This window comes from Takifugu rubripes, chromosome 12 (assembly GCF_901000725.2).
Source record: "Takifugu rubripes chromosome 12, fTakRub1.2, whole genome shotgun sequence".
NCBI lineage: Eukaryota > Metazoa > Chordata > Actinopteri > Tetraodontiformes > Tetraodontidae > Takifugu > Takifugu rubripes.
In genome coordinates this window covers 4,712,168-4,736,216 of record NC_042296.1, presented here as the reverse complement: position 1 = coordinate 4,736,216, position 24,049 = coordinate 4,712,168, and the positions used below count along the sequence as shown (strand labels likewise).

The 24,049-nt window shown below is 45.0% G+C and overlaps 1 protein-coding gene across 3 annotated transcripts in view; it reads left to right on the top strand.

Moving 5' to 3' along the window:
• The window catches only part of csmd2 (CUB and Sushi multiple domains 2), a 152,354-nt gene extending 128,523 nt beyond the window's left edge, over positions 1–23,831 (top strand). For 2 of the 3 annotated variants that reach the window (XM_029845027.1, XM_029845028.1), the window contains exons 50-72: positions 1,521–1,709; positions 2,599–2,784; positions 2,896–3,090; positions 3,179–3,352; positions 3,436–3,609; positions 3,884–4,057; positions 6,244–6,432; positions 6,534–6,707; positions 7,409–7,591; positions 9,264–9,440; positions 11,261–11,440; positions 11,534–11,707; positions 11,800–11,973; positions 12,554–12,627; positions 12,968–13,079; positions 13,366–13,545; positions 14,543–14,608; positions 15,337–15,498; positions 16,038–16,150; positions 16,741–16,828; positions 18,655–18,787; positions 19,358–19,534; positions 19,900–23,831. In XM_029845027.1, the coding sequence (XP_029700887.1) occupies positions 1,521–1,709; positions 2,599–2,784; positions 2,896–3,090; positions 3,179–3,352; positions 3,436–3,609; positions 3,884–4,057; positions 6,244–6,432; positions 6,534–6,707; positions 7,409–7,591; positions 9,264–9,440; positions 11,261–11,440; positions 11,534–11,707; positions 11,800–11,973; positions 12,554–12,627; positions 12,968–13,079; positions 13,366–13,545; positions 14,543–14,608; positions 15,337–15,498; positions 16,038–16,150; positions 16,741–16,828; positions 18,655–18,787; positions 19,358–19,517 (3,431 nt within the window). In that variant the 3' untranslated portion in view covers positions 19,518–19,534; positions 19,900–23,831. Of the gene's footprint in view, positions 1–1,520; positions 1,710–2,598; positions 2,785–2,895; positions 3,091–3,178; positions 3,353–3,435; positions 3,610–3,883; positions 4,058–6,243; positions 6,433–6,533; positions 6,708–7,408; positions 7,592–9,263; positions 9,441–11,260; positions 11,441–11,533; positions 11,708–11,799; positions 11,974–12,553; positions 12,628–12,967; positions 13,080–13,365; positions 13,546–14,542; positions 14,609–15,336; positions 15,499–16,037; positions 16,151–16,740; positions 16,829–18,654; positions 18,788–19,357; positions 19,535–19,723; positions 19,781–19,899 lie in introns of all 3 variants that reach the window. The other variant, XR_003890235.1, reaches the window with a different exon arrangement.
• Positions 23,832–24,049: the final 218 nt, after the last annotated feature.

Here is a 24,049-nt window from a genome sequence, read left to right as displayed (position 1 = left end):
ATGACAACCTTATGGGGGCAGTTTGCAGGCCTCCTTTATGTACAGTTCAGGGTTGGGAATTACTAAAACTCTTCACACGTTACTCATCGCTCTTGGTTGTGTCCGATTCCGCAAAGGGATCTGTTGGGATACGGTCTGCGCCGCTCGATGTGAACTGCGACTGTAAATATCGAAAAATGCTGCCGACGTTCTGGATCAACACCCCTCACGCAGATCGATGAATCGACTAATATCTCTGGCTCTCACTGTTCAGTTATTCCTGCTAATCTATACATTTTTTTTTTAACTTTCTCTATCTCTAGCTAAATTTCAGAAAAAAGACATCTGTCTGCGTTGGGCTGCATTTCTTTGCGTACTTGCATCGACCTCCATTTTCTGCTCCTTCTCTCGAGCCATACTCATCCATTTCTCAGCTCGTTAAGACGCACCTTCGCTCACGTGTTACTCGCTTTGTCTGCACCACTATCTCCATCTCGCTCTACCCTCCTATTATCTCTTCCAATCCACTCACCTGTTCGTCGGAGAGCCGGGTCCTCCGACCCGCAGGGCCGACTGCAGTGAGACGAGCGTCGCAGTGGGCAGAAAGAAGAGAGAGAGAGCGTGGGGAGAGAAAAACAAGCTAGGAAATAGTTATAAACAGCCGTTGTGAAGCCGCCGGTCAGGATGAATGGCGGGAAGCCGCGGGTGTTGGGGGCCGCCGTGCAACGTAGCGGCTCAACTGAAGAGGCGCATCCTTGACGACGTGAGTCTGGAAGGACAAACAAAGGACGGCGCTGCACTTCACAAGATAACCAAAGCCTGAATTACACCCATTGTGTGCCATTGAAGAGGACCTCATTCAATCAATTCCACAAGATTCTCACTTATTTATTTATTTGTTTTAAATCTCGTGTGCGTGACGAAGCGGCCCGACGGCTCGCAACAGAAGTCTCACCCGCTCCTCCTCGCCGGAGTGATTTCTGCGAGGTGGCGGCATCCCATAAATCCTGAATACATACCGCAGCGTTGACATGCCTTTTAAGTTTTTCACACCGTGCGGGAGGTCTGTCCGATTGCGCCGCGCTAAATTCCCCTGCCGACTTAAAAGAAAGGGCGCGGGCACCACCGCCTGTTAGCGGCTTGAGTCTGAATTTGCATTTTTATAGGTCTGTAAAGTGGTCACAGTGATTAAGTGCAATGGATAATATACCTGTGTGTGTGTGTCCGTGGTCCACTTCCATCCTAATCTCTTCCCCACAGTCACTGCATTTTTTATTTTTATTTTTTATTTTTTTGCAGCATTATGTTGAATCACATTTGTGCACATAGCGGGGTTATAATAAGGTCATGTTATTAAGACCCAGAGAAGCAGTTAAGGGTTTATTCTAAGAACCTGTTGGTGGGAACCAGTTGGATAATAAACACTGGTGCATGTTCTCAATCCTCCGCTTCCCAAACAATGGCAGGAATTGATGTTTGGCTTTGTCACAATTTGGGTTTTTCTGCTCCTTACCCTCATGTTTCTTTCTCTGTTTTTATAGCGGCCTATTGCAGCCCTCCAAACTACCCCGTAAACGGCTCAGTGCACAGTCTGACAGGCACTAAGCTGGGCAGCACGCTGCGTTTCAGCTGCGACCAGGGCTACCGACTCATCGGCCAGAGCAGCGCCACATGCACCCGGACTGCACAGGGGATCCACCAGTGGAATGCTCCAGTGCCACTCTGCCAGGGTAAGGGTCCAACCCGAGCAGCGGTTAGCTTAGCGAGATGTCTGGGTTCAATTGAGATGACTGTCTCCTGCAAATCGCTGCGTAAGAAAATATCAATTAGCTTACAATTTGAACTGTTTTCTACATGCGCCGTGATGTTATTTCGCAAGCAGTTTCACTTCCCATGAGTGATGAAACTGAACTCAGGACTGTACAAAAAAAGGTTTGATGCTTAAATTCAAGACATTTTTGTGGCAAATCTATTTTTTCCTGTCATCCCAATTTCGGGTGATCTTAAAAAGACTCATTTGCTTATGCTGACAGTGTGCCGTCAGCAGCCGGAGGAAAGCTTCAAGAAAGCTTACTCCACCGGGCTTACTTCAGTTTGATAATGATGAACATTATTAACTGGTTGTTCTGAGCCGTATAGTTTGATATGTCATTCATCTGGGTGATTTGCCAGAGTTTTAGGCAGTGGGAATCAACAATGGGAGTAATTATCGTCTAATAAGACAGGCACGTTTCACACCTTTAAAGGCACTCTCGACAACCCTGCAGTTTTCTCCTCATCAAATCTCCAGACTCCGCGTCTCCGAGTTTGATTTGAAATGAGCTGTATTGACATTCTCTGCAGAGATGTAAACAAAGAGCAGCGGGGGTGGCCATCCCAGCATCTGGTCATATCTGAGGCAGGTGTAATCTCCACTTGAACTGCGTGCGCTCTCTCCAGACTTGATTATTTACCGTTGCACAGATGGCACCCTGTGCAACTGTTTACTGCACATCTATCTTGCCTCTGGGAGTTTATTTGTCCAAGAATCCCCATGAGTGCTAGGCTGTGTGTATACAAAGATGGTTATTGAAATAGTTGTCGCTAACTATGTGGGGCTGGGTCTTTTTTTGTTCCCAGTTATGTCCTGTGGAATGCCTGTACCTCCAGTCAATGGCAGTATTGTCGGTCAGGACTTCTCTTTAGGGGCGAGAGCCGCGTACCAGTGCAATCCTGGTTTTCGCCTCGCTGGGTCCGTCCCCAGCTCAGTGATATGTCAGGAATCTGGGAAGTGGAGCCATACTGAGGCCCCGCCCAGATGTCTCCGTGAGTATTCTTTTCCTCCAGCTGCACCCTTCCAGGTGACTCTGGTAGTTTTCACTAGTGAAACTCCGTGAGAGGTTTTCTCTGACTTTGTTTGACCTCTGACCTTTCCAGCGGTGACTTGTCCTGACATTGGCCACTCGGCTGTGGAACACGGGAGATGGAGGCTAATATATGGAACGCAAAACCAATACGATGCTATCATGATGCTTGTATGTGACCCAGGATACTACTACAAGGGACAAAGGATCATTCGTTGCCAGGTCAATGGAACCTGGAACTATCCAGATCCCAGACCAGTCTGTGAGAGTATGTAGAGCTTTACCACCCAAGTCTAATCGCCATAAAACATATGAAGTGATTTCTAGACAGTAAAGAGTTTTTTTCTCCTTTAAAGTCATCTCCTGCAGGAACCTTGGGACTCCACCAAATGGCAACAAGATCGGAACGCTGACTGTCTATGGAGCCACTGCCATTTTCTCCTGCAACACAGGGTATACTTTGGTGGGCTCTCGGGTACGAGAGTGTTTGTCCAACGGCCTTTGGAGTGGGACTCAAGTCCAATGTCTAGGTGTCTGAAATCTGGAATATTCTTCCAAAATGCCATCAAGCCCCTCCATTGGACCTTCAACTAATTCCCTCTGTCATTCACAGCCGGCCACTGCGGAACTCCGGAGCCCATTGTGAATGGACAGATCATCGGAGAGAATTACAACTATCGAGGCAGCGTCGTGTATCAGTGTAACCCTGGGTTCCGCCTCATTGGGGTGTCGGTGCGAATATGTGAACAGGATCACCGCTGGTCAGGACTAACTCCCATCTGCGTCCGTAAGTTCCTGCTGTAAATATTTTGTGGTGCCAGTGGGGCAAACCACATGGCTTCAAATTAGCACCTTTGATTAGCAACACGGGCTAGCTGAATACTTCAAAATGACTGTGATTATTCTTACTGGATACTTTTGCACATATATTGACCAACATAGCTAACGCTAAGAATCCATCTCAGTCAACACTTTTACAGATTGGTTCTCCATTAGTCTTGTATATTCAATTAATAGACTGTTATCAATATTGATAATAAGTCCTTTTTTGGCTTTCCCAGCAATTACATGTGGTCATCCAGGAAACCCCATCTTTGGAATGACCCAAGGAACCCAGTTCAACTTAAACGACATTGTACGTTTTGTCTGCAATACCGGGTATGTTCTGCATGAGGCCGCGAAGTCCATCTGCCAGGCTAACGGACAGTGGAGCAACGCCCTCCCAAAGTGTCGAAGTGAGTGCTGGCAATAAAGTTTTAGCTTTTTTTTTCTTTCCTTTTTTCTTTCTTTCTTTCTTAGACACAGGCTGTTGATTAAATGTGAGCTCATTTTTGGGCTTGAAACATTTCTATTTCCAGGAATTCCATTTAATGTAGTTCCCCTGTTTAATGTTGTCTTCCTATGAAACCAGAAAAAGCACCGGGAGGAAAGAAAATTAAGTGGCTGAAGAAACAGCGTCGATTATTTCATTAACTTTCTCAATCACAAGGCCCACGGAGGTTCTGGGGGATATTTACTTTTAAAGATATTTTCACTTAGCCTTTCCGCCTCTTCTGCCCTCGGGCTCGCTTGAGTGTCAGGAACATACACTTGGTAAATAAAAGTGCAGAGACGGCCAAAAACAATTACTGGGTCTTTGAGATTGTATGAAAGATGGCGGCCCTTGGAGACCTGTTTTATTTTGCTCAGAATAAGAAGCGCCCTGCTTTTGTTTCGATGAGTGATCTGCGGACTTTTAATTTGCCACTTCTTCAGTGACATGCAATGTATCTTGGCACCCGCATCTGTCTCCTAAGTCCCACTAACTGAGGGCTCTGTGACAGGCACAAAAAGGGCATTTACAAGGTCGAGCCCCGAATGTGACAACGCTGTGACAGAGCCGGTGATGGATTGACTCGCGAGTTTGTTTTAAATGAGGAGGGAAAGGTTTTCGCTTTTCCAGACGCCCGTGGAGGGATGAGGAGGTTGGAAAGGCTCATAGGAACGCGTCTTGAGTTGTTAGGAAAAACACGTATGACTGTGGCATGCCTTCAATCGTTTTCACACTAGCAGTGACATCATATCAGCATTGGCTTTGTTTTTGGAGGGGTGGACTTTGCACACCACGTGTGGATTGTTGTCGGTGTCAGTTTTGGGCTGCATATTATCCTCACCGTTGCTTTTGAAATGTAAGAAGCTTAGAGGTCTTTTTGTCAATCAGATTTATCGTATTAATTACAACACTCTGGATGTGTTTTGCAAGGTGTGCTCTGCTGCGTGTCATGTTCTTCCACCCTCAAAACCGGAACGTACGAGACTGCTGCTGTGAGATCCCCTCCCATTCTCTCACCTTAGCCTTTGCTAGGATTAGTTGGAATCAGCTTTCCTTCGGCAGATAAGTAGGAGAGCGGGAGAGCGATGATGGGGCGGGAGAGAGTATAGATGAAGGTCAAGATTTCCATATTAAAAACATGTTGACAGCATTGCCGCTTCTGTAGGTTGGTGATGATTTTGAGGCGTATTTATTTGTTTTGTTTCCCAAAAATTGAAGCTCTGGAGGTCTTGTGTTGTTGCAGCTCTTCTGCTTGACACGTATTAAGTTGTAAACAACGGCACCACAGGTCAGCACTCCATTAGAATACATTAGAACAGGTGTGTGCGTGTGTGTGTGTGTGGGGGGGGTAGCTTTAGCTGTGCTTGACAGTGTGTAAAGTATGGAAAATGAGCAAGGTTTTTAGGCTCATTAGCATACAATGGGTTCATTTTGTCGATGGCAAATGCCTCCTAACCTGGCTGTCGAAAATCAGCACATTGTTTTTTGGCACCATTAGAGTTTTGGCACCACGGGAGCCATTTCTATTGTGGTTCATGTCATAAGCTACCCAACAACTGTTCCTTCCCATTGCCTGACTTTGTAGAGGAACGTAAGATTCTAATTTGTGCTTGTGGCCTCATATTCTGCCTGGAATTTTAATAAATTCCACACATTCAGGTCCTCTGCCTGCTAAATTCAGACGCTGCTCCCTTTGCCGTCCCTCCATCATCTCTCATTCCCCTCTTCCCTAACTCCCTCCATCTGGTGCTAAACTGACACGGTGCCTCTTCTCCTGTAAGCTCGCTATCCATCACCATCCCGGCACCATGGCGGCCGGCCGGAGACGGGCTCTAATGAAGCAAATGTTTATTTCCAGAGCCTGCCTCCCGCTTCATTTGGGAGCTGCTGGATAGATGGATGGATGTTGGATTGGTGAAGCAGAAGATGAAGGGGGAGACAGAGTCAAATCCCTAGAAAACAAAACCTCCCTTGTATAAAATGGTCACATTTAATCTGTGAACCTGTGAAATGTGTCGGGACCATGTGGCAGTAGGGAAGAGGATGAAATCCGCTGATAGAGTCCTGTAATGCTCACACATTGTCTTCACTCTGCCTCCTCTTCTTCAGTTGTGAACTGCACGGAGCCAGGGCACATCGAGAACAGCGTCAGGCAGGTCCTGTCCAGCGGGCCTCACCGCTACAGCTTCCAGACGACTGTGTCATATCGCTGCAACCCTGGCTACTACCTGCTGGGCACCAGCTCCATCTCCTGTCAGGGGGACGGTACCTGGGATCGCTCCCTGCCCAAGTGCCTGTGTAAGTCTCGGTTCTAAGCGCTGTCTTTTCATTTCGCAATTCAAACACCTGCATCACAATTTTCGATAACTCCCATTTTATTTTGTCATGGGCCTGGACAGTGGTGCTCTGCGACCGGCCCAGCGTGCCCCCCTACGCCCAGATCTCAGGCGACCGTCGGACGGTCGGATCGGTCATCCGCTACAGCTGCATCAGCCAGCGCGCCATCATTGGCAACACAACACGAATGTGCCAGCTGGATGGCCAGTGGAGCGGCTCACCGCCGCACTGTTCTGGTACGGAGAACCCAGATCGACTGTATGTGGGCTGAGAGGGATAATCTGAAAACAACCCTGTTGCCTCTGAGCTCATTTTTTTTAAATCATGAAGATGAGCACAACACATTTGCTGTGCGAATACATTAATATTTGAAGTGCCGGGCTGGTGTGGGACCAACTTCTGTCCTCTTTGTTGTATTATTTCATCCATTAGATGTAGCATCAGCATCCAGATGCACAGAGATGCCCTCGTAATGTCACGAAAATAAGTAAATTGTTTGGGTGGCAGTGCAGGTAATGAGAAAAATAAATGGACCAAAAATGCAGCTGAAGAGCTAAATGTGTCCAAAGTAAGCAGAACAGGAACAAGGACGCCCACACCTCAGCCGGCTGATGGAGCACTCGATTGTGCCAACTCCCGTAGGTTCTCTCCCACAGTAGATATTCATTTGGCAATGCCGAGACGCACAGGGAACCCCCTCCCCACCTGTACCACCCCTGTAGGGTGGGTGCTGTGTAGAGCAAATATCAATAAACAGAAATACAATTGCGCTCACAGAAACTGATGCAAAGGGTTACAGAAACAGAGAGGATGAAACATACAAAATAGGACGCTGACAGTTTATTGTTACAGTTCATCACAATCAACTGTACCTACAGGGATTGCTGTCTGATGCTAATGTTAGCATCAATGATCATGTGTTCTATGTCTTGCACAGGTGATTCCGCTGGGCTGTGCGGAGATCCGGGCATTCCTGTGCATGGCATCCGCCTTGGAGAGGAGTTTTCAGTTGGCAGCATCGTCTATTTTAGCTGTGAGCCGGGCTACACATTGAAGGGCTCACCAGAGAGAAGCTGCCTGGCTAATGGGACCTGGCTCGGCACGCAACCCGAATGTCATGGTGAGAAATGTGTCAATATTGCAGTTAAGTGAACACGGTGAATTTCAGAGATGCTGTGGGACTCCACAAATGTGAACTTGGATTTACGGTAGTGACGACGTTCATGTGTCGAGGGTAGCAGGAGAGGTAGAAAGAAGATTTCGAGGAATCAATCTAGGTCCAGCCCTCACCTGTGGGCTGTGAGAGCTGCAGTAGCCTGAAGGTGTGAGAGGTCCCGAAGAAGAACTGGAAGCAGAGCAGCTGCTCTCTTTCCTCGAAAGACCTTAAAGAATCACGTGCCTTCCACAACTATTTCCACCAGCTGGAACCCCTGGAGCAGACCCAGACTCCACTGAAGATTCTATATCCCATCTGGCCTGGGATTCCTTACGAGAGGCTGGAGTTGGTCAGTGGACATTATCACGCGTGCTCATCAAATTAAATCAGCGCTGCAACCTGAAGCTGGCCAGTAAATGGTTGATGGACCTTTTTGATTGGATGAACACGGTCTTTATATAATGCTGTAACATGAAATAATGTGGGTCGTAAAGTTTTTGTTTTAATTAGTCCTGCTACAGATGCATCCCGTTCGTGGATTTTATTCTCACCAAAGCAGTGAAAGACTGATTTTTTTAAAAAATTATTATTATGTTATTCTCAAATGTGTTATAATGTGGTGGCTTGAATTGGATTATATCATCTGTGCTCGATGTTAATAGCAGAAATATTTATTACTTGTAGGCACACCTGCTGGATTCACAGATGCCCTCATACTTGAGCGGCCCCCCTTGGTCTTCAAAGAGCTCTTCATGCAACACGGCATTTGTTGTGACATGAAGAAAGAGGCTCCTTGGAAGGGTCACACCTGTACCTAATAAATATCTTTATTATTAGGAAGGCAGAGCAATCAGCATTCAACTCAATGTTAAATCAGGACTTTGCTTATCAATTCTATAACTAAAATGGGTTTTATATGTGATCTGCCTGTGAGGGGGTATGTTTTTTTTTGTCCAACAGAAGTATGGACAAAATGTATCCATAATCTTGCTCTTGCAGTCGAGTCAACAATATTTATTTGGGTTTTTTTTCTTGCTATCCGATTTTTGTCCTCCTGTACGAAAAAGTACAGTAGTCCTCTCATCTCTTCCCAGTTTAGATTTAGCTATTTTCAGGAGCTCAGCAGTGCCGCTCAGGTTGTTACTGCTCGTATTCTTAACAACGTCCACACAGCAGCCTCACCGTGCGGCCCCCTCCCTCCCTCACTTGTCTCATTTCATCTCGTTCCTTCGCTCGTGTGCAGCTTTGCCCACTAGCTGAGGTTGCCCACCTGCTCTCTCTTGGCATGGACTTCAAGGGGCCAGGCCACATCTGGTTGTTATGGGGGGAGATGAAGCCCACAGGACTCTGAAGGCCTGGGGTGAGCTGGAGACTGTAAAAAACAGAACTGCTGCTGTTGGCGGAACGGACACTGTGGGGCTTCTTTTTTTTTTTTTAACCATAAAAGAATCTGTCAATCAGAGGTATTTACGAAGTGGGCCACAGAGGATGGTGACGATGGGTGGTAGTTGGCTGGTGTATGAACCATTGGCAGGGAGTGGGGGGAAAGACTTTTAATGCAAAAAAACCCTTCATTTGCAGAACCGTAAGTAATTTAAAGTCCACATAAGTGAGTAATTTTTCTCCCTTTTTCTAGTGATCTCTTGTGGAAACCCCGGAACTCCACGAAATGCCCAGATCCTGATCCATGATGGGTTGACATTTTCCAGAACCATTACCTACACTTGCAGAGAGGGCTACTATTCTACTGGCTTGCTGACGCGACACTGTACAGTCAACGGGACCTGGACTGGCAATGTGCCAGAGTGCTCCGGTAATTAACATTTCTGACATGAATCTGGTCGGAGATGGGTATCAATGACAGGTTTCCTGCTCCAGAGATGGACCCACCATGCTGTAACCAGTATAACCAGCAGGCTATTTTACCCCCGTTGTCAGGGGCTGAAAAGTATTTGGAATGAGCCTGTTTTCCGGCCAGGTCCCCTCGTTACCTGGAGAAATGGAGCAGATAAAGGTCTGGAGTTCATTCCAGGTGTTGAATTGGCATTTGGCAGACCGCTCAAGTGGGTAATCACAAAATCATTTCATTGGTAGAAAAAAAAAAAACCCTCAACAATTATGTGGGAGGTGACTAAGACTCTGGATGAGGTGGGCAAAAATGTCAGCGTCTGCAATTGAGAGACCCCTTGATGAATTTACACAATACCCAGCATAAATCAGAAAGGGCATGTCTGACTTTCACAGAAAATAGCTAATTATTGTGATGGCCTATAGAGAGAAAATGGCAAACACAAAAGTGTAATTGTCTGAATATTAATGTGGGAATATATGACATGATAGCCAAACAGGATGATAAGAAGTACGGTCCATCATGACTAAAATAGACATTCATGTGCTGCAATAGTAAAGAGACCCTGGCAAATAGAGGTCACCAAAAGAACCGGTCCATTCTGAATGGAGAGGATAAACTCTCAGCAGTACCATTCTGGCTCTTAGACCTCAGTGATCCACAGGACAGGGGGGTGGGATGTGGGTGCAGTTTGATGGAACACAAGGAAAGGAACACTTGAAGGAGCTTTGTGGTACTGAGAAAAATGGAACATTGAAAATGGATTTTCTTGAAAGCACTAGGTCGTTAGTCTTTTGCTTAAGTTTACTGAAACTTAGAGTTACTCCCATATAGGGATTTGATGTGGTGTTATGAACTGTGTCAAATCATCCACGTATTTAGTGGTGAGACTGAGCATAAAGCTATGCAAAAGAAGCATTTATTTGTCTGTACAGCCGGCCTTTTAAGAACCTTCTTTGTAGACAGAAGTAGTGACTCTGGTCAGGAATTGTTGTGGCCTGCTCTGTCATGGGGGGCACAGAGGCTCCCTTTCCTCACCCCACTGGGAATTCCGCTCGAAGGTTGGTAGGCATTCAGTAATGGCTTTGCATCCCAAGGCAGCCTGAGTTGCTCTTCTTCCCTGACTTTTCTTCCTCAGATATTTGCTGCTGAAGTCCAGATTTCATGCTGCTGATAGTTGATCACACACTCTCCTCCAGTTGTAAAGGCACAATCATGGAGGAAAATGAAGCTTGAGCCGAGTACTTTACAAGATGAATCGTTCGATTGTCCCCTGCCCGGACCCTGAAAATTCCAAAGTTTCGAGAGTTGCCACGCAAGAACAGATGCTCCATAGAAAGTCCTTCTTTCATGCATCCCTTTAGGATGAACACATAATCCAAACTTGGTTGTTTTTGAGCGATCGTGCTCATCACTGGAATGGTCTATTAATGAAGTCGCTTCTTAGTTTGTTGGGTTTTGTTTGTGAGGTGAACAGCCAAGTTTAAGCACATGCAATATAACAGTTCATTAAGTCTGAGACTCCATCTGCGGTGCTGCTTTACTTTCTTCACTTACTTTAATCTTGTCCTAAGTATGTGATATTGATTCCCTCCTTTTATTGACTAGGAACAAATGTAAAACAAATTGGGCCCTATTTTAAAATCCGCGGTTCGTTTTCAGCACTTAAGGCAAAAAAACAAAGTTTCAAGAACAAATTCTGTGGGCGTTTGGCGGTAGATGTGATAACTGGAAAGCCTGTTTGCCGTGGCGGCAACGTGATTCATTCTCTTTTGTTTGTGCAGTAATCAACTGTGGCGACCCTGGAGTGCCAGCCAACGGGCTGAGGGTAGGAAACGACTTCACCTACAACCACACCGCCACCTTTCATTGTTCTCCTGGATTCATGATGGACGCCGACCGCGCCTCCACCCTCATCTGCACCAAGGACCGCACCTGGAACGGCACCAAGCCTCTCTGTAAAGGTAAAGCACCGTAGGACGATGTGCACCGAGATATTCACTACAGATTAAAGAAGTGGGGGTGGAAAAAAAGACATCTCTTTTTTCTGCTCACAGCGATCGTGTGCGGCCCACCACCTAACATCCCCAACGGACAGGTTGTGGGCACAGAGTTCACCTGGGGCTCAAGCATTAGCTACTCCTGCAACCAAGGTTACCAGCTCTCCCTGCCCACCGTGTTGACATGCCAGGGCAGCGGTAACTGGAGCGGAGAGAAACCCCAGTGCTTCCGTGAGTTGCGTCATGCTGGAATGCCCATTTAAATTATGTATAAACAGCAGGTAGGTCACCTCGTTTTCCCCTTTTTTTCTTCATCTACGCAGCCGTATTTTGCGGAGATCCTGGAATACCAGCCCAGGGAAGAAGAGAAGACAGGGGATTCACCTACCTTTCCTCTGTCTCCTTCTTCTGCTACCCTCCTTACATCCTTGTGGGCTCCACCAGGAGGTATTGCCAATATGATGGCACCTGGAGTGGCACACAACCATCTTGTATAGGTATAAGATTTTGGTTTCCTCCACTTTGGTTATATCATGTCTGTAGACAATGATGCCAACTGTTGAAATGTAATTAAGTGCTAGTCAGACTTCAAAATCACCTTGTGCAGATTTCATGATAACCGATAACCAGTCGACCTCGGCAACATTTGTCAGAAGTATATGACCCAGCCCACAAACAGACACAACGCCCTCTCGCAAAAAGTCATAAAACAATATGGATGTAACGCGTGAATTGTGAGATCCTCTTTTATGGATCTAGTTGTAAAGATGAGGGATGGGCTGTATTTTACACAGGCTCAAAATGTCAGCTGGATAATAACGGATCCTGAATGTGATAATGTCAGTAAAAAAATTTTTAGAGACAGAATGCTTATTTTAGCTCATGTTACATCGGTCACATTAAACATTAAATGTAAACCAGAGCTCCATGCTAAAGTGATTGCTCCCAGCCCTGCGTGCCTAGAGTCACTATATTATACCAGACCTTTGTGTATTAGTAGTGCTCCACAAAGAATCTGTATAATTAGGCTACAACTTCAACACGTCACTTTTAGAGAACAGCTTTCCATTCTTGCAGATCCAACTCACACCTCCTGTGGAGACCCTGGCACTCCTCTCTTCGGAAATCAAAACAACACTCAAGGCTACCAGGTATGAACGCGTGGCAACATATTAAATGAATTCCGCTCAAAATTGCACACAATGCCTTGAGCTTTGTGCCAAATTGGATTTGAGCCTTAAAGTACGCTATTCATGTGTGCACAATGCAATGTGGCTTTCATTTCTTGCTTCTTTTAAATATCTAAAAAATGCACATAAGTTCCCAACCTGTTGCATTAAAGCATCTTTTGATTGCATTTACCATTCCTTTTTTTGTTACACCACGATAGCCAACCTAAAATTAATATTTATTTGATTTATTCATAATATGTAAACTACGTTTATTTCCAAGCACATATGTCCTCACCTATTTACGCATGTCCTGCAACAGGTCAGCAGCACCGTGTTCTTCAGCTGCAGAAAGGGCTACTTACTGCAGGGTTCCATTTCACGCACATGTATGCCAAATCTCACCTGGAGTGGTTTCCAGCCCGAGTGCATTGGTAAGTCAACAGTCACTTTTGTATCGCGGCAGCGTGTTTTTCAAACATACCCTTCGGCAAAAGGTTTGGCATCAGCGTTGACATACAGTCCTGTTTGATCCCTTACACCCACCTATGTTTTTTTATTTTTTTTTATTAAAACTTTTGCTCCTCCACTGTGATTTTCCTCCTTCTTATCCGGCACTTTTTCTGATCCCTCTACATATCAGCAACTCCCCTCTCTGGCTTTTTACCGTGCTCTCTTTAATCTGCCCCCCTCCCCCTCCCTCTTGCTTTCTTCCTCCAGCCCACCACTGCAGCCAGCCAGAGCTACCAGCCCAGTCTGATGTGCGAGCCATTGAACTGCCTTCCCTTGGCTACACGCTCATCTATACGTGTCAGCCTGGCTTCTATTTGGCTGGAGGATCAGAGCACAGGACCTGCCGGTCTGATGGAAGCTGGACGGGGAAGCCCCCTCTGTGTGCAGGTACCACCCTGGTTGCATTCCACCCAAATGGGAACATGTCAAATTGGTTCCTGCCTTTACAATTAGTCCAGCATGACTCATGTGGATTTGATGACTCAAGTGTGTAAATGAGGGATTAAAGTAATGGTGATAATTATTATTTAAGCACACATGCCCGGGCAGGGTGGTTTCGCCATCATGCGCAGAAAGACTTTACAACCATAACAAGGTGTGAAAACCTTGCTTAGACCGCTGAATTCCATCGATTATGTGAGCAGAAGAACCTCTTATAAACGGGGCCTCGCAGACAAGTGGTGTGCAATTAAGACACCTCCCTCAAGTGCTGGTCTAATATACATGTAGGGAAATAATGGTCATTGGCCCATAATTATCCAGGACAGATGAATTCTAATGAGTTAAATACAAAGACTTCAGAGAAAGGGGCATTCCAAGTGATGTATTCCATGCTAAGCCGTCACTGATGTATTGAAGGTTGTTAAGGCTGCTCTATCAGGAGCAGAAAGACAACTAGCCTTAGCACAAACAGAATTCTAACAACCCCGGTGGGTGCAGTGATGGAAGGCCAGCTCAACACTGGCAGCTAATAAGTGTGTGTGTATGTGTGTGTGCCTGTGCCGTTTGTGTATTCAAGTTTGAGCTAATAAAGCACCTTCAGTATGGCTGTTTGTTTGCAGCAGGGCGTAAAGCTCCTGAACGCCCCGCACGTGCAGTAAACCATTATTAAAGTGTTTCCCCTGAAACAGAGAAAGATTGTCTGACAGAGGCTGTTCTTTGGAAGCGTGAGTCAAGTCCTGTCACACGCAGCCTTTAACCTGGCCACCACGGGGGTTATTAGTCATGGTGCTGAGCAGGAAGAGCTGGTAATGACATCCGCCCACGGCAGTTACCTTCCAGCTGCGCATTACCAGAGAATCCTGGCTCTTATTTGCACTTCTTGAAGGATGAGATCAGGTTAGATATAATAACTCTGACACAGCCTCTATTTTTTCACCTCCAGCTGATAATCGGCCGAGTGGTAAAAGTCCAGTGGGGACGGTGCAGGAGCCACCCTCCAAATTACCAGGTGAGAAGACACTTTTATCCTATTGTCTCAAAGTATTTTATGAATTCAGAGAGATTAAAAGGCCCTTTCGTCCTCCTCGCATCAAGTGAGATTAAAGATTTAGTTTGGTTTTTAGTTTTCTCTGCCAACATTAGGAGATTTAACACACAAGACTGCGATGCCAGTTGGCCACAGTGGCATCATGATTCCTTGATAGGACATTATACCGTTGACCCCTTTGTGAGAAGTCACCTTAACTTTTACCGGGCTAATGTAGCTCCAGTACAGTGGATTTCCACTGACTCCAAGGACTCGATGCGCCTGCTCTTTAATCGTGGGAGGGGGGGATCATTATCTGGTGATCTGCTTACTGTGTGCTAAACCTCAGACACACCCTAAAATGATTAATTAATTGATAAAGCACAACCGTGGTGGAGGACTTGTGATGCTGTTGAACCAACAAACCTGGGCTTAAACACCCCAACAAAAACTGGGGCTGTGCCCGACTAAAAAAGGGGCTCTGATCGTTTATACCAGCCAGGTGTCCTCTGCTTTGAATCCAAATGAACACATTTATCACAGAATAAATCCCCTCATCTTTAATTCTCAACAGCTCGCCCAAAACCCTGTTATCTGATTTCCCTGATTGTCGCCTCTGCTCGGCCCAGTGAATCCACCTGGCGGGAGCTCTTTGTCGTCAACAAAGGCGTGCCTTCAATTGCCTCTTTCGTCTCGCTTTCCTTTTTCAGTCCCAGCCGGCGTGTTCGAGAAGAACTCTCTCTGGAGGGGGTCCTATGAGTATCTGGGGAAGAAACAGCCAGCTATGCTCAACATCACTGCCTTTGAGCCCTTCAGCAACCGTGTTAACGGCACCCTCATCGACCACAGCGGAGTGGAGCTCAAACTGGCCGGTTGGTACACTGAATATAGACAGCCCCCCTCTTTACAGTGTAGTAAATATACTACTGCTATAAATGACCACACTGTCCACGGTGCCTATTGATTGTTATCGTTGTGTCAGAATTTACGTTGCATTGCTGTGGAATAATAAAATCGTGCTTGAAATACCCTGAAGAGGTTTGTCCAGTGCAATTTAGCAGATACTCAATTTTACACCCATTTTGTTACATATTTTACATAAAGTTGTGAGCTTTCTTCTTTGTAGGCTGTTTCAGTTGAAAAATGCTGATATGTTAACCAATTTGCGGGGCCCAACAGTGCCAGATGCAGTATATTATCCACGATAAAACCAATAAAGGAACAGTCTGAAGCTCCTCATTGTATTTACTTAGAGGTTAGATTATTTTTACATATTTGACATCACAGGGTAGAAGGTATTAGAATTAAATCACAAGGTTTGCTCGTACCCTTGAACCACAGATGCCATTACTGTGCAAATTTGTTCTGAGTGCTATTCCAAAATATCGAGAGAACTTTTGCTTGTCCTCAGGCACATACAAGAGGGAGGAGGCCCAGCTGCTGCTGCAGGTCCACCAGATCAGAGGCCCTGTGGAGATGTTTGTCAACAAGTTCAAAATAGACAACTGGGCCCTGGATGGACATGTAAGTGCAAGGACCCGGGTCGGGCTGGAGAAACCCCGCATCACGCTGCGGACGCTCAACTCTTGACTTGTGAAATATGCACCAGCACACGCTAACCTTGTCACTCTGGGGAGATGGAAGGCCCACCAAGAGTTTTCTCTTTAATTAAAATGTCAGTTAAATCATTGCCGGTTAATCAGTGCTTGACAGCCATACCCCCCTACCCCCCCAATCCTCCTCCCTACTCATATTCCCCAACCCCGGGCACCTCTTATGCACATGCACTTTCCACATAATGAAAAAAAAAAAAACAACACAGTATATCTCGTGCATGGTTCCGCGAGCATGTTTGGCCTCGCGAGTGGTTGTGTAGCCGCTCGTCGCGGAAGGTGAAATATTCCTCATGTGGCACCGGTGTGAGTGGCATTGTGTTTGTGCTGCTGAGCGGAAAAGCATCATATTAAATGTCAGCCATAAGAGCGCCTCTCAGCTCCTATGACATGATATTTCATTTTCTCCCTGCACCGGCTGCTGACACTTTGATGATACGCTCTTTTGTAAACCCCAGATATGACACATAAAGTGTCTCTCTTCCATTTCTTTCTCCCTAGGTGTCCTACATCTCTTCATCCAACTCCTTTGTGTACCAGGGATTTGTCAGAGGGAAAGGCTTTGGCCAATTCGGTCTCCAGAGACTTGGTGAGTGCGCTGGCCACTTAGTCAGTTAAAAGACTGTGAGCAAGCGGGCCCCCTGAGAAAGAAGTGTTATTTTTATATATATTTGAAATCTCTATCAGACAAAGGCTCCATGTATCATTGAAGTGTGGGCTGCCTTTTTGGCGTCTCTGCACAGTCATAATAATCCAGGACATTTTTATTTAAGTCGCTGGATGCAACCTTGACCGGTTAATGAAGAGATGGAGGCAGTTCATGAACACAGTAAGCAAGAAACATTCATCCACCCAACAGTAGAAGACAGGAATCCTAGATTGTCCTGGATGGTGGCAAGTCAGGTGGTGATGCAGTCGCCCTATTGGGCGGCTGTGACCTACAAAGACAAGACCTAATATCAGCTTCCTGCGATACTGAAGCGGTTGCAGCAGGGATTCTTTTCTTTCCCGCTCAACTTTTTGTTCTTTTTTTCATCGATGGTGCCTTAAGGCTAACCCTGGTAATCAATTAACCATTGCACCAGGTTGTGCTCTCAAAGAGCCCCAATCAGGATCAATGTCCAGCAAAAAAGACCCTGATGAAAGTCCCCATCTATTCTGAGTTCCAGAGATCACAATGCCAGACCTGGTTGGCAAATTATTGATACCCTCTAAATATGTGATAAAAATGAATTGCGAAGGTTTGCAGCTGCTCTAAAATAAGTTATAATGGCTGAATGGTGTGTGAAGGACACAGATGAAGCACGATGAAAGGACAGCTCTTTATGAAATGAGAACAAAATGGGTAGCAGGTGGGGGCACGTTCCAAATCTCCTCTCCCAACTCTTGCTCAACTCGGAGATGGAGGGACAGCAGCACGGGGGCGTCGGCACACACCATCATTGCATAGTAGGGGCGTGATCGGCAAGCTTCTAATTAAATTCCCTTTTGCTTGCCATCCATCCATCCATTGTTGGAAGGGTTTTTTGGGGCAGTTTGTGTGCAAACAGGTGGACTTCCATCTTTGCATTCCCTGACACACCCCCTCATGAACTCCGGAGACGATCCAATACAACTCAATTGTGTCAGACTCTGATGGCACTAATTAAGACGCATTTTTGGGATAATGAACTTTGACGCCCCCTAGGCTAGAACATCAAAATATCTGTTATCTTCTTTGCTTCGCAGAGATTTATGGCCAATCCCAATTCCTGTCTGTAATTCTTATCTTACCGCTTTGCACAAAGAGTTTAAATAAAATGGAGGAGTTGATCAATTCTCCACGATATAGCAAAGCACAGACACAAAAAGAAGAAAAAAAGCAGAATGAATAAAGCACCAATATTGATTTTTGCAGTGACAACACATGTTTTTCCAGCCTTAAACTATAACCAGAACCACGGCAACTATCTCTGTTGACAACGCTATGTTGACTGGGACTTAGACTGAGCGGTTCTAGAGACAACATTTGATGGCGTGGCGGTCGTCCCCTTTCATAGGGAAAAGTTTTCATTCATTTCCTCCGTTTTGAGGGACCAGGGGTTGACAAAGTGGGAGGGGTGAAAAGGAGAATTGGGTTTCAGCCTTAGACTACATGAGGCTTCTTACAAAATGGATGGTGGATGTTTGAGACCTGAAACCCGAATAGACAATCTAACTGTGCATTGAGCTCCATGTTAAACTACTTTTTTTACACAGAAAAAAGTATTTGGATGTGGAGCATGAAACTGAGATCATGCTGTCCCCTTCAGCCTCAGAAGAGATCCTTTCATCTGTTTATCTCAGTCAATGAATGAGTAGTTTGTGAACAGTTGATTTTAGCTCTCTTGTTGTTTGTGTTGCTTATGCGGGACCACTTTTGTCTTTTACCCACAGAGAGTTTGGATCCTTTCAGAGACAACCAAGGCTACAACTTTGCATCCAACAGCAGTTCGGTGGCTGCAGCTATCCTAGTGCCTTTTATAGCCATGATCATCGCAGGCTTTGCTCTGTACCTCTATAAACACAGGTGAAGATCAACACCCTGCTCCCCCCACAGTGCCAGTCGCTTTCTCCTCCCATTGCAAAGCAAATTTCCGGGTTTCTGATGAGAATCTGCAGTGATTGCTCTTGAAAGATAAATTTGCATTACATTAAGTCGATATGAATGTCCTAAGTCAGCTGAGGTGTGACACGATGACCTCAAAATGAGATCATCATCTGTAATATAAAAGGTAACACTTGTCTTCCTGCACAGAAAACTCATTTGCACTCACCCACAGTCGGCTACAGCGAACGACTCCAGTTTGTACCTTGACTTCTCCCAGTTAATAACGATGCTCCCGTGAAATATTGACTGACTGATTGGATTGGATTTAAAGCTTTAAGCTAGAAAACCCCTGTTTGGCTGCTAATGATGCTTCTAATGGTTCGAGAGATCTGAATATCCTCGTGTCAGGTGTAGGTCCTTGCTTTTTTGTTTAAGGGTTGAATTTTTCATTTCCATATTCAGTAATTCTCCTCATCTCCACCCCAACAATAGAAAACATTGTGTATTCTAGTGTGCCGGCCTGACTGTAGTGATTTAATGTTTTTCCAGAAGAAGACCCAAAGTCCCCTTCAATGGTTACGTGGGCCACGAGAACACTAATGGGCGCGCTACGTTCGAGAACCCCATGTACGACCGCAACATCCAGCCGACTGACATCATGGCCAGCGAGACAGAGTTCACAGTCAGCACAGTGTGCACGGCTGTATAGCGTCATTTCGTCCAGAGGTAAACCTTTCGAAAAAGTCACAATTTAAGATTTTAAATTCCAAGCATCCATTTTTGAAAGAAAAAAAACCCCTCGCATCCTCCTTGACCAATTATGTGTTTGTGATAAAATATTATTCTGCTGTTCGCGTTGATCTTTATCATTTATATGAATAGATTCCATTTGGTTTGTTTATACTTCATTTAAAGAAAGGTGTTGATGTTGATGAGAAGATTATCCGACTGCTTTTTCTCATCTCTCTGCTGGTGAATTTCTTACCTTTTATCTGCCGCAATTTGATTGTTGCTTATTTTCCTTTGCTGTTATTCGGCTTTAATCATCGGTTCGCCTGCTTTTCTGTTTCCTCCTGTTGTCCCCCTTTCAGTCCCTCCATCCATCTGTTCATCCTGGATCCAGCGAGGAGAGGAGCGGCTCTCCACAATCCTCCCCTGCCGGCCAATAGAGAGTGGCTCCAGTGGAGGGCGAGACGAAGAATTTCATCAGTCAGACACATTTAAGAACCACCTCCCGTCAAAACCGCCCATGCCCGCAGGAGTTCAGAAATGAGCCGCGTGGGGACGGTCGCGACGGACGCCACCACCGGGAACGCATTTTGTAGCTTTACGTGGTTTCTCACAGGAGCTGGGGAGACCCTTCTCGCCACCCTCTGCCTCAGCCCAGAGGAGATTTCGCTGTAGCCAACACAGACGCATGCGGATGTGAACTGACCAGCGTGAGTCACAGACAGTCCTGAACCATTTTGTTCCACCTTCCTGGTACCCCCCACGCCCGGCATTCTTCTCTTCTTTTCTGTGAGGCATCTGGAGCTGTGTTTTCTTCCTTCTCCCTAAACTGTCTGGTGCAGAAGCTGTGGATGGGTTCCACTTGAGGCCCCACAGCTCTGGCTGTAGGCCTGGAGTATTCACTTTGTTTTGAAGGCCGTGTCGTAGATCCAGATTCTTCTGCGTCCTTTTTTTTTTTTCATGAAGCAGGGATGAAATCACACTTGCTGAGTCAGCTGTGTCCATAGCAGGGGTTAAAAGGTAGCTTTTGCTGCTGAAGAAAAAGAAAAAAAGAAGCACTTACCGAGGGAGAACTTTTGTGTAAATATAGAGTCAGAGAGCGAGCGTGACTGTGTGCCAGCTGCATCTGCAGTCCACCCAAAATATCTATGGCCCAATTTCCCAAAGACTCCACCAACCACACGATAGACGATTTTGCTAAATAATTCACTGCATTTATTTCATTTCATCCTTTTCCACAATCTGCGGCTTGAACAGTCGGCTTCTCATTTCGTCGTCACTGACTGCGTTCAGGTGCGATCGGTTAACGCTACCCATTCGAAAGGGATCAGCGTCTTCGATGACAGTTGAGGGCCGAATATATGATATTTGGAGGAAGCATCGAAGGGAAATTCCAGCAGAGAACGAGAACGACGAGGTATACGGACCGCACACGCGCAGAACCGTTATCTCCAGAAAAGCCTCCCTAAAGTGTATAATTCTTTAATTTGGTCTCCAATTTCCAGCTTTGCTGGCATGGATACATTAACTGTATTTGGAAATGGCTTTTATTGCCAACTTCTGTACATGCTGTTAAACCCTTTAAAATCTACCTACAGTACAACGTTCCTCTCATAGGTCGAGGCCTTTTGAAACCAATCACTGTATTGTTCCTTCAGTCAGATTTACTTGAGGTTGGTAATTGTTTTACAGTGTTATTACTTTTAAAGCTCACACTTAGCTTAACCCTACAGATGGAATATTGCTCCTTGTCTGCGCAGGTCTTGAATTGATGGGAAAGGAAAGGATTGAATTACCCAGGAGATCTCGCAGGGAGAGGGAAGCCGTCGCTCTCACATTATCTCCAGGACACCGGTACTCAGTTCTCATTGGTTTGTGTGGCCGCGTGCATTTCATTTATTTTCCCTCTGAAATCGCAGATAGCTCGGCGGTCGACAGCTCCGCGCGCTTTCCAGTGAGTTTCTGTTAAGGTCACTTTGAAGTTCTCCTCTCCGTGTTCTTTCTCCCCGTGAGAGCGATTAACGTCCACTGTGCAACTCGCTAGACTGGTAAAGAGTGAAGATAAGCCAAAGTGATCGGTTAGCAAGATAAGACACTCAGCTCCCTCAGGACAGTCGTTGCCTGATTGTTTCCATTAAGGAGGATTGGGAATTCAAAAATATCTTTAAGGGTCCATTTCCATCTTATTTTAACTTCCGCCAGTTCTCTATATGCACTTTACATTCATTATAGTGCCTTGGTACAATCTGAAGCAGATGCAGTGATTCATTTTCTTCTTTACTAAGTTTGGGCGAAGCTGGTTTAATCATGTCAAATAGAAAATTAAACTTTCATGTTAGATTAACGACCCACAACCATACATTTGCTGCAGATTCAGGTCCGTCTGGATCTGCTTCTTGAAAACTAGAACCACCCCGAAGGATCCATCAGGTCCTTTTATGACTTGATATGGTGTTTTGTGGGGTCAAGAGGAGGCATGACAGTGTCACTCTTTGAGCTCTTCTGCGGGTCAGAGGTTGTCCAGTGTTTGGCTCCATGTTGTTTTTAGCCTTCAACAGGCGACACGTCCGCTCCCTTACTTGTCTTTGTTCTGTTTTTACAGCAGTACTTTGAGAACGCCCCCTTTTCCCTACAAATAAGCTGTTCCAAGCCGCAGATTGCCATCACTAGTGAATTGCATTTTACTTTAAAACATGCACTTGTACATATAGAGTATGATTTGTCTCTAATATAAACCAACATCAGCAGTACAGCTGTTGGGATGAGACGGTACCCTGTTTTGTAACCAAAGAGTCCCAAAATTCAGTCAAATTTTAGAAATATTACCAAGGTGAATAGTTGAACTTAGTTTTTCAAGTTTCTCACTTTTTTTTCCTGTACATCTTGAAACCCAGAAACTTTTCCCAGAAAGTTCAGTCCTAAGAAAGATCTCCGAGTTCTGGATGTCAATGTGTCATATCAGTTTGAAACGAGTCTTTCCTGCGAGCAGCCCAGCACTTCCTGCTACTTTTAGCTCACTTAAAGACAGAAACTCTGCTCATCCTTGCTTCATTTTTGTTATCAGCCAGGCACAGTCGTCCTCCTGGTCACCATCACTTCCGTAGTGAAGCACACCCACAGTCGCGATCTTTGACTTCTGACACGCGCAGACTCGAACGGAAGCGTCGGGATTCTTTTCTGTGACAAGAGCTCTCATTTTTAAGCACAGGCTTTAATAAAACAGCCAGGCAATCCATCTGCGCTCCATCCTCCTCCTCACATTTCACTTATTCCATTAAAAACTGCCTTCATTTCAACATTTCTGGCCGAGGTTTCAAGAGCGATCCTGAAACTGAGCATCGCAGTTATAACAGTTATATAAAAAAGAAAGGAAAAAAAAGAATGTATTTCAATTCACTGGGTGCATCTGAATTTAAACCTTCTGTGTTTTAATGGCTGTAAACTTAAAAACGCTCCTCCGTTTGTGTGCAATAATGAAATTGTGCCGCCACAGTGTTTCATCCCTCGGAAACAAAACAGAATGTCCAACTTATCAAGAGACCACTACAGCAAAATATGAAGAGAGAGCTGCTTTTATGACCGCAGACTTTTTATTCTGAGTGTCACGGCTACAAGTGAAATGTCCCTGTTGGTTTTTTGTTTGTTTGTTTGTTTGTTTTATATATATTTTTCACAGGAGCCCTGTAGAACTCTCCGCCGCTAAATGGGACTCAAACTCATATCATAGCGCCTGATCAGCATCAGTGTGACCCTTGAACGCCTCAACAAAACAAGATCCAGTGTCTTGCTGTGCGCCCAAAGGGTCCCGCGTTAGGAAAAAAAAAAAAAAAAAAAAAAACTGGACTTGAGCAGCTTGTTGTGTAACTGTGGTGGGAAAGAGTCTATGATAAAAGTGTTCATAAATTTAAAAAAAAACAACAAAAAAACCCTTTTTGTACAGAGATATATTTTTATGAAAATACATTTGTATTATAAAAAGAAAAATGGATTGACATATATGTAAATGTTTTTCTTTTTCATTATTGTAGTACAAATGCTAGTTGGGAGTATATGAAAAATCTCTATACATAAATATATAAATATATACAAAGAAAAATAGAAACAGCCTTTTGTATATGTAAAAAAGATTGTACATACAAATTTACATACATAATGTACATATGTAAGACCCACCATGGCTTGTCTGCAATATCTAAAATGTATTTTATCCGTCTGTATATGATGCTTTGCATTGTGTCTAAGCTTATTCTACTTTCTTGAACTTGAAACTTATTTTGAAGGTTTTGGAATAAAATATAAAACCTACTTATTGTTTTCTTTGCTGTTTATTTGTGGCTTGAAGAGTTCTGCTTCAGTTTGAGAGTCACTTGACCTCTTGTGGGACATGCTAACCCATATTGGCACAAAAACAAGAGCCAGTTGGATTTGAATATTTTTTGGTTTTAGGGATTAAAAACACATCTATTCATCTGTCACACTAATATATAAAGCGTTTAAACTTTTTTTTTTTAA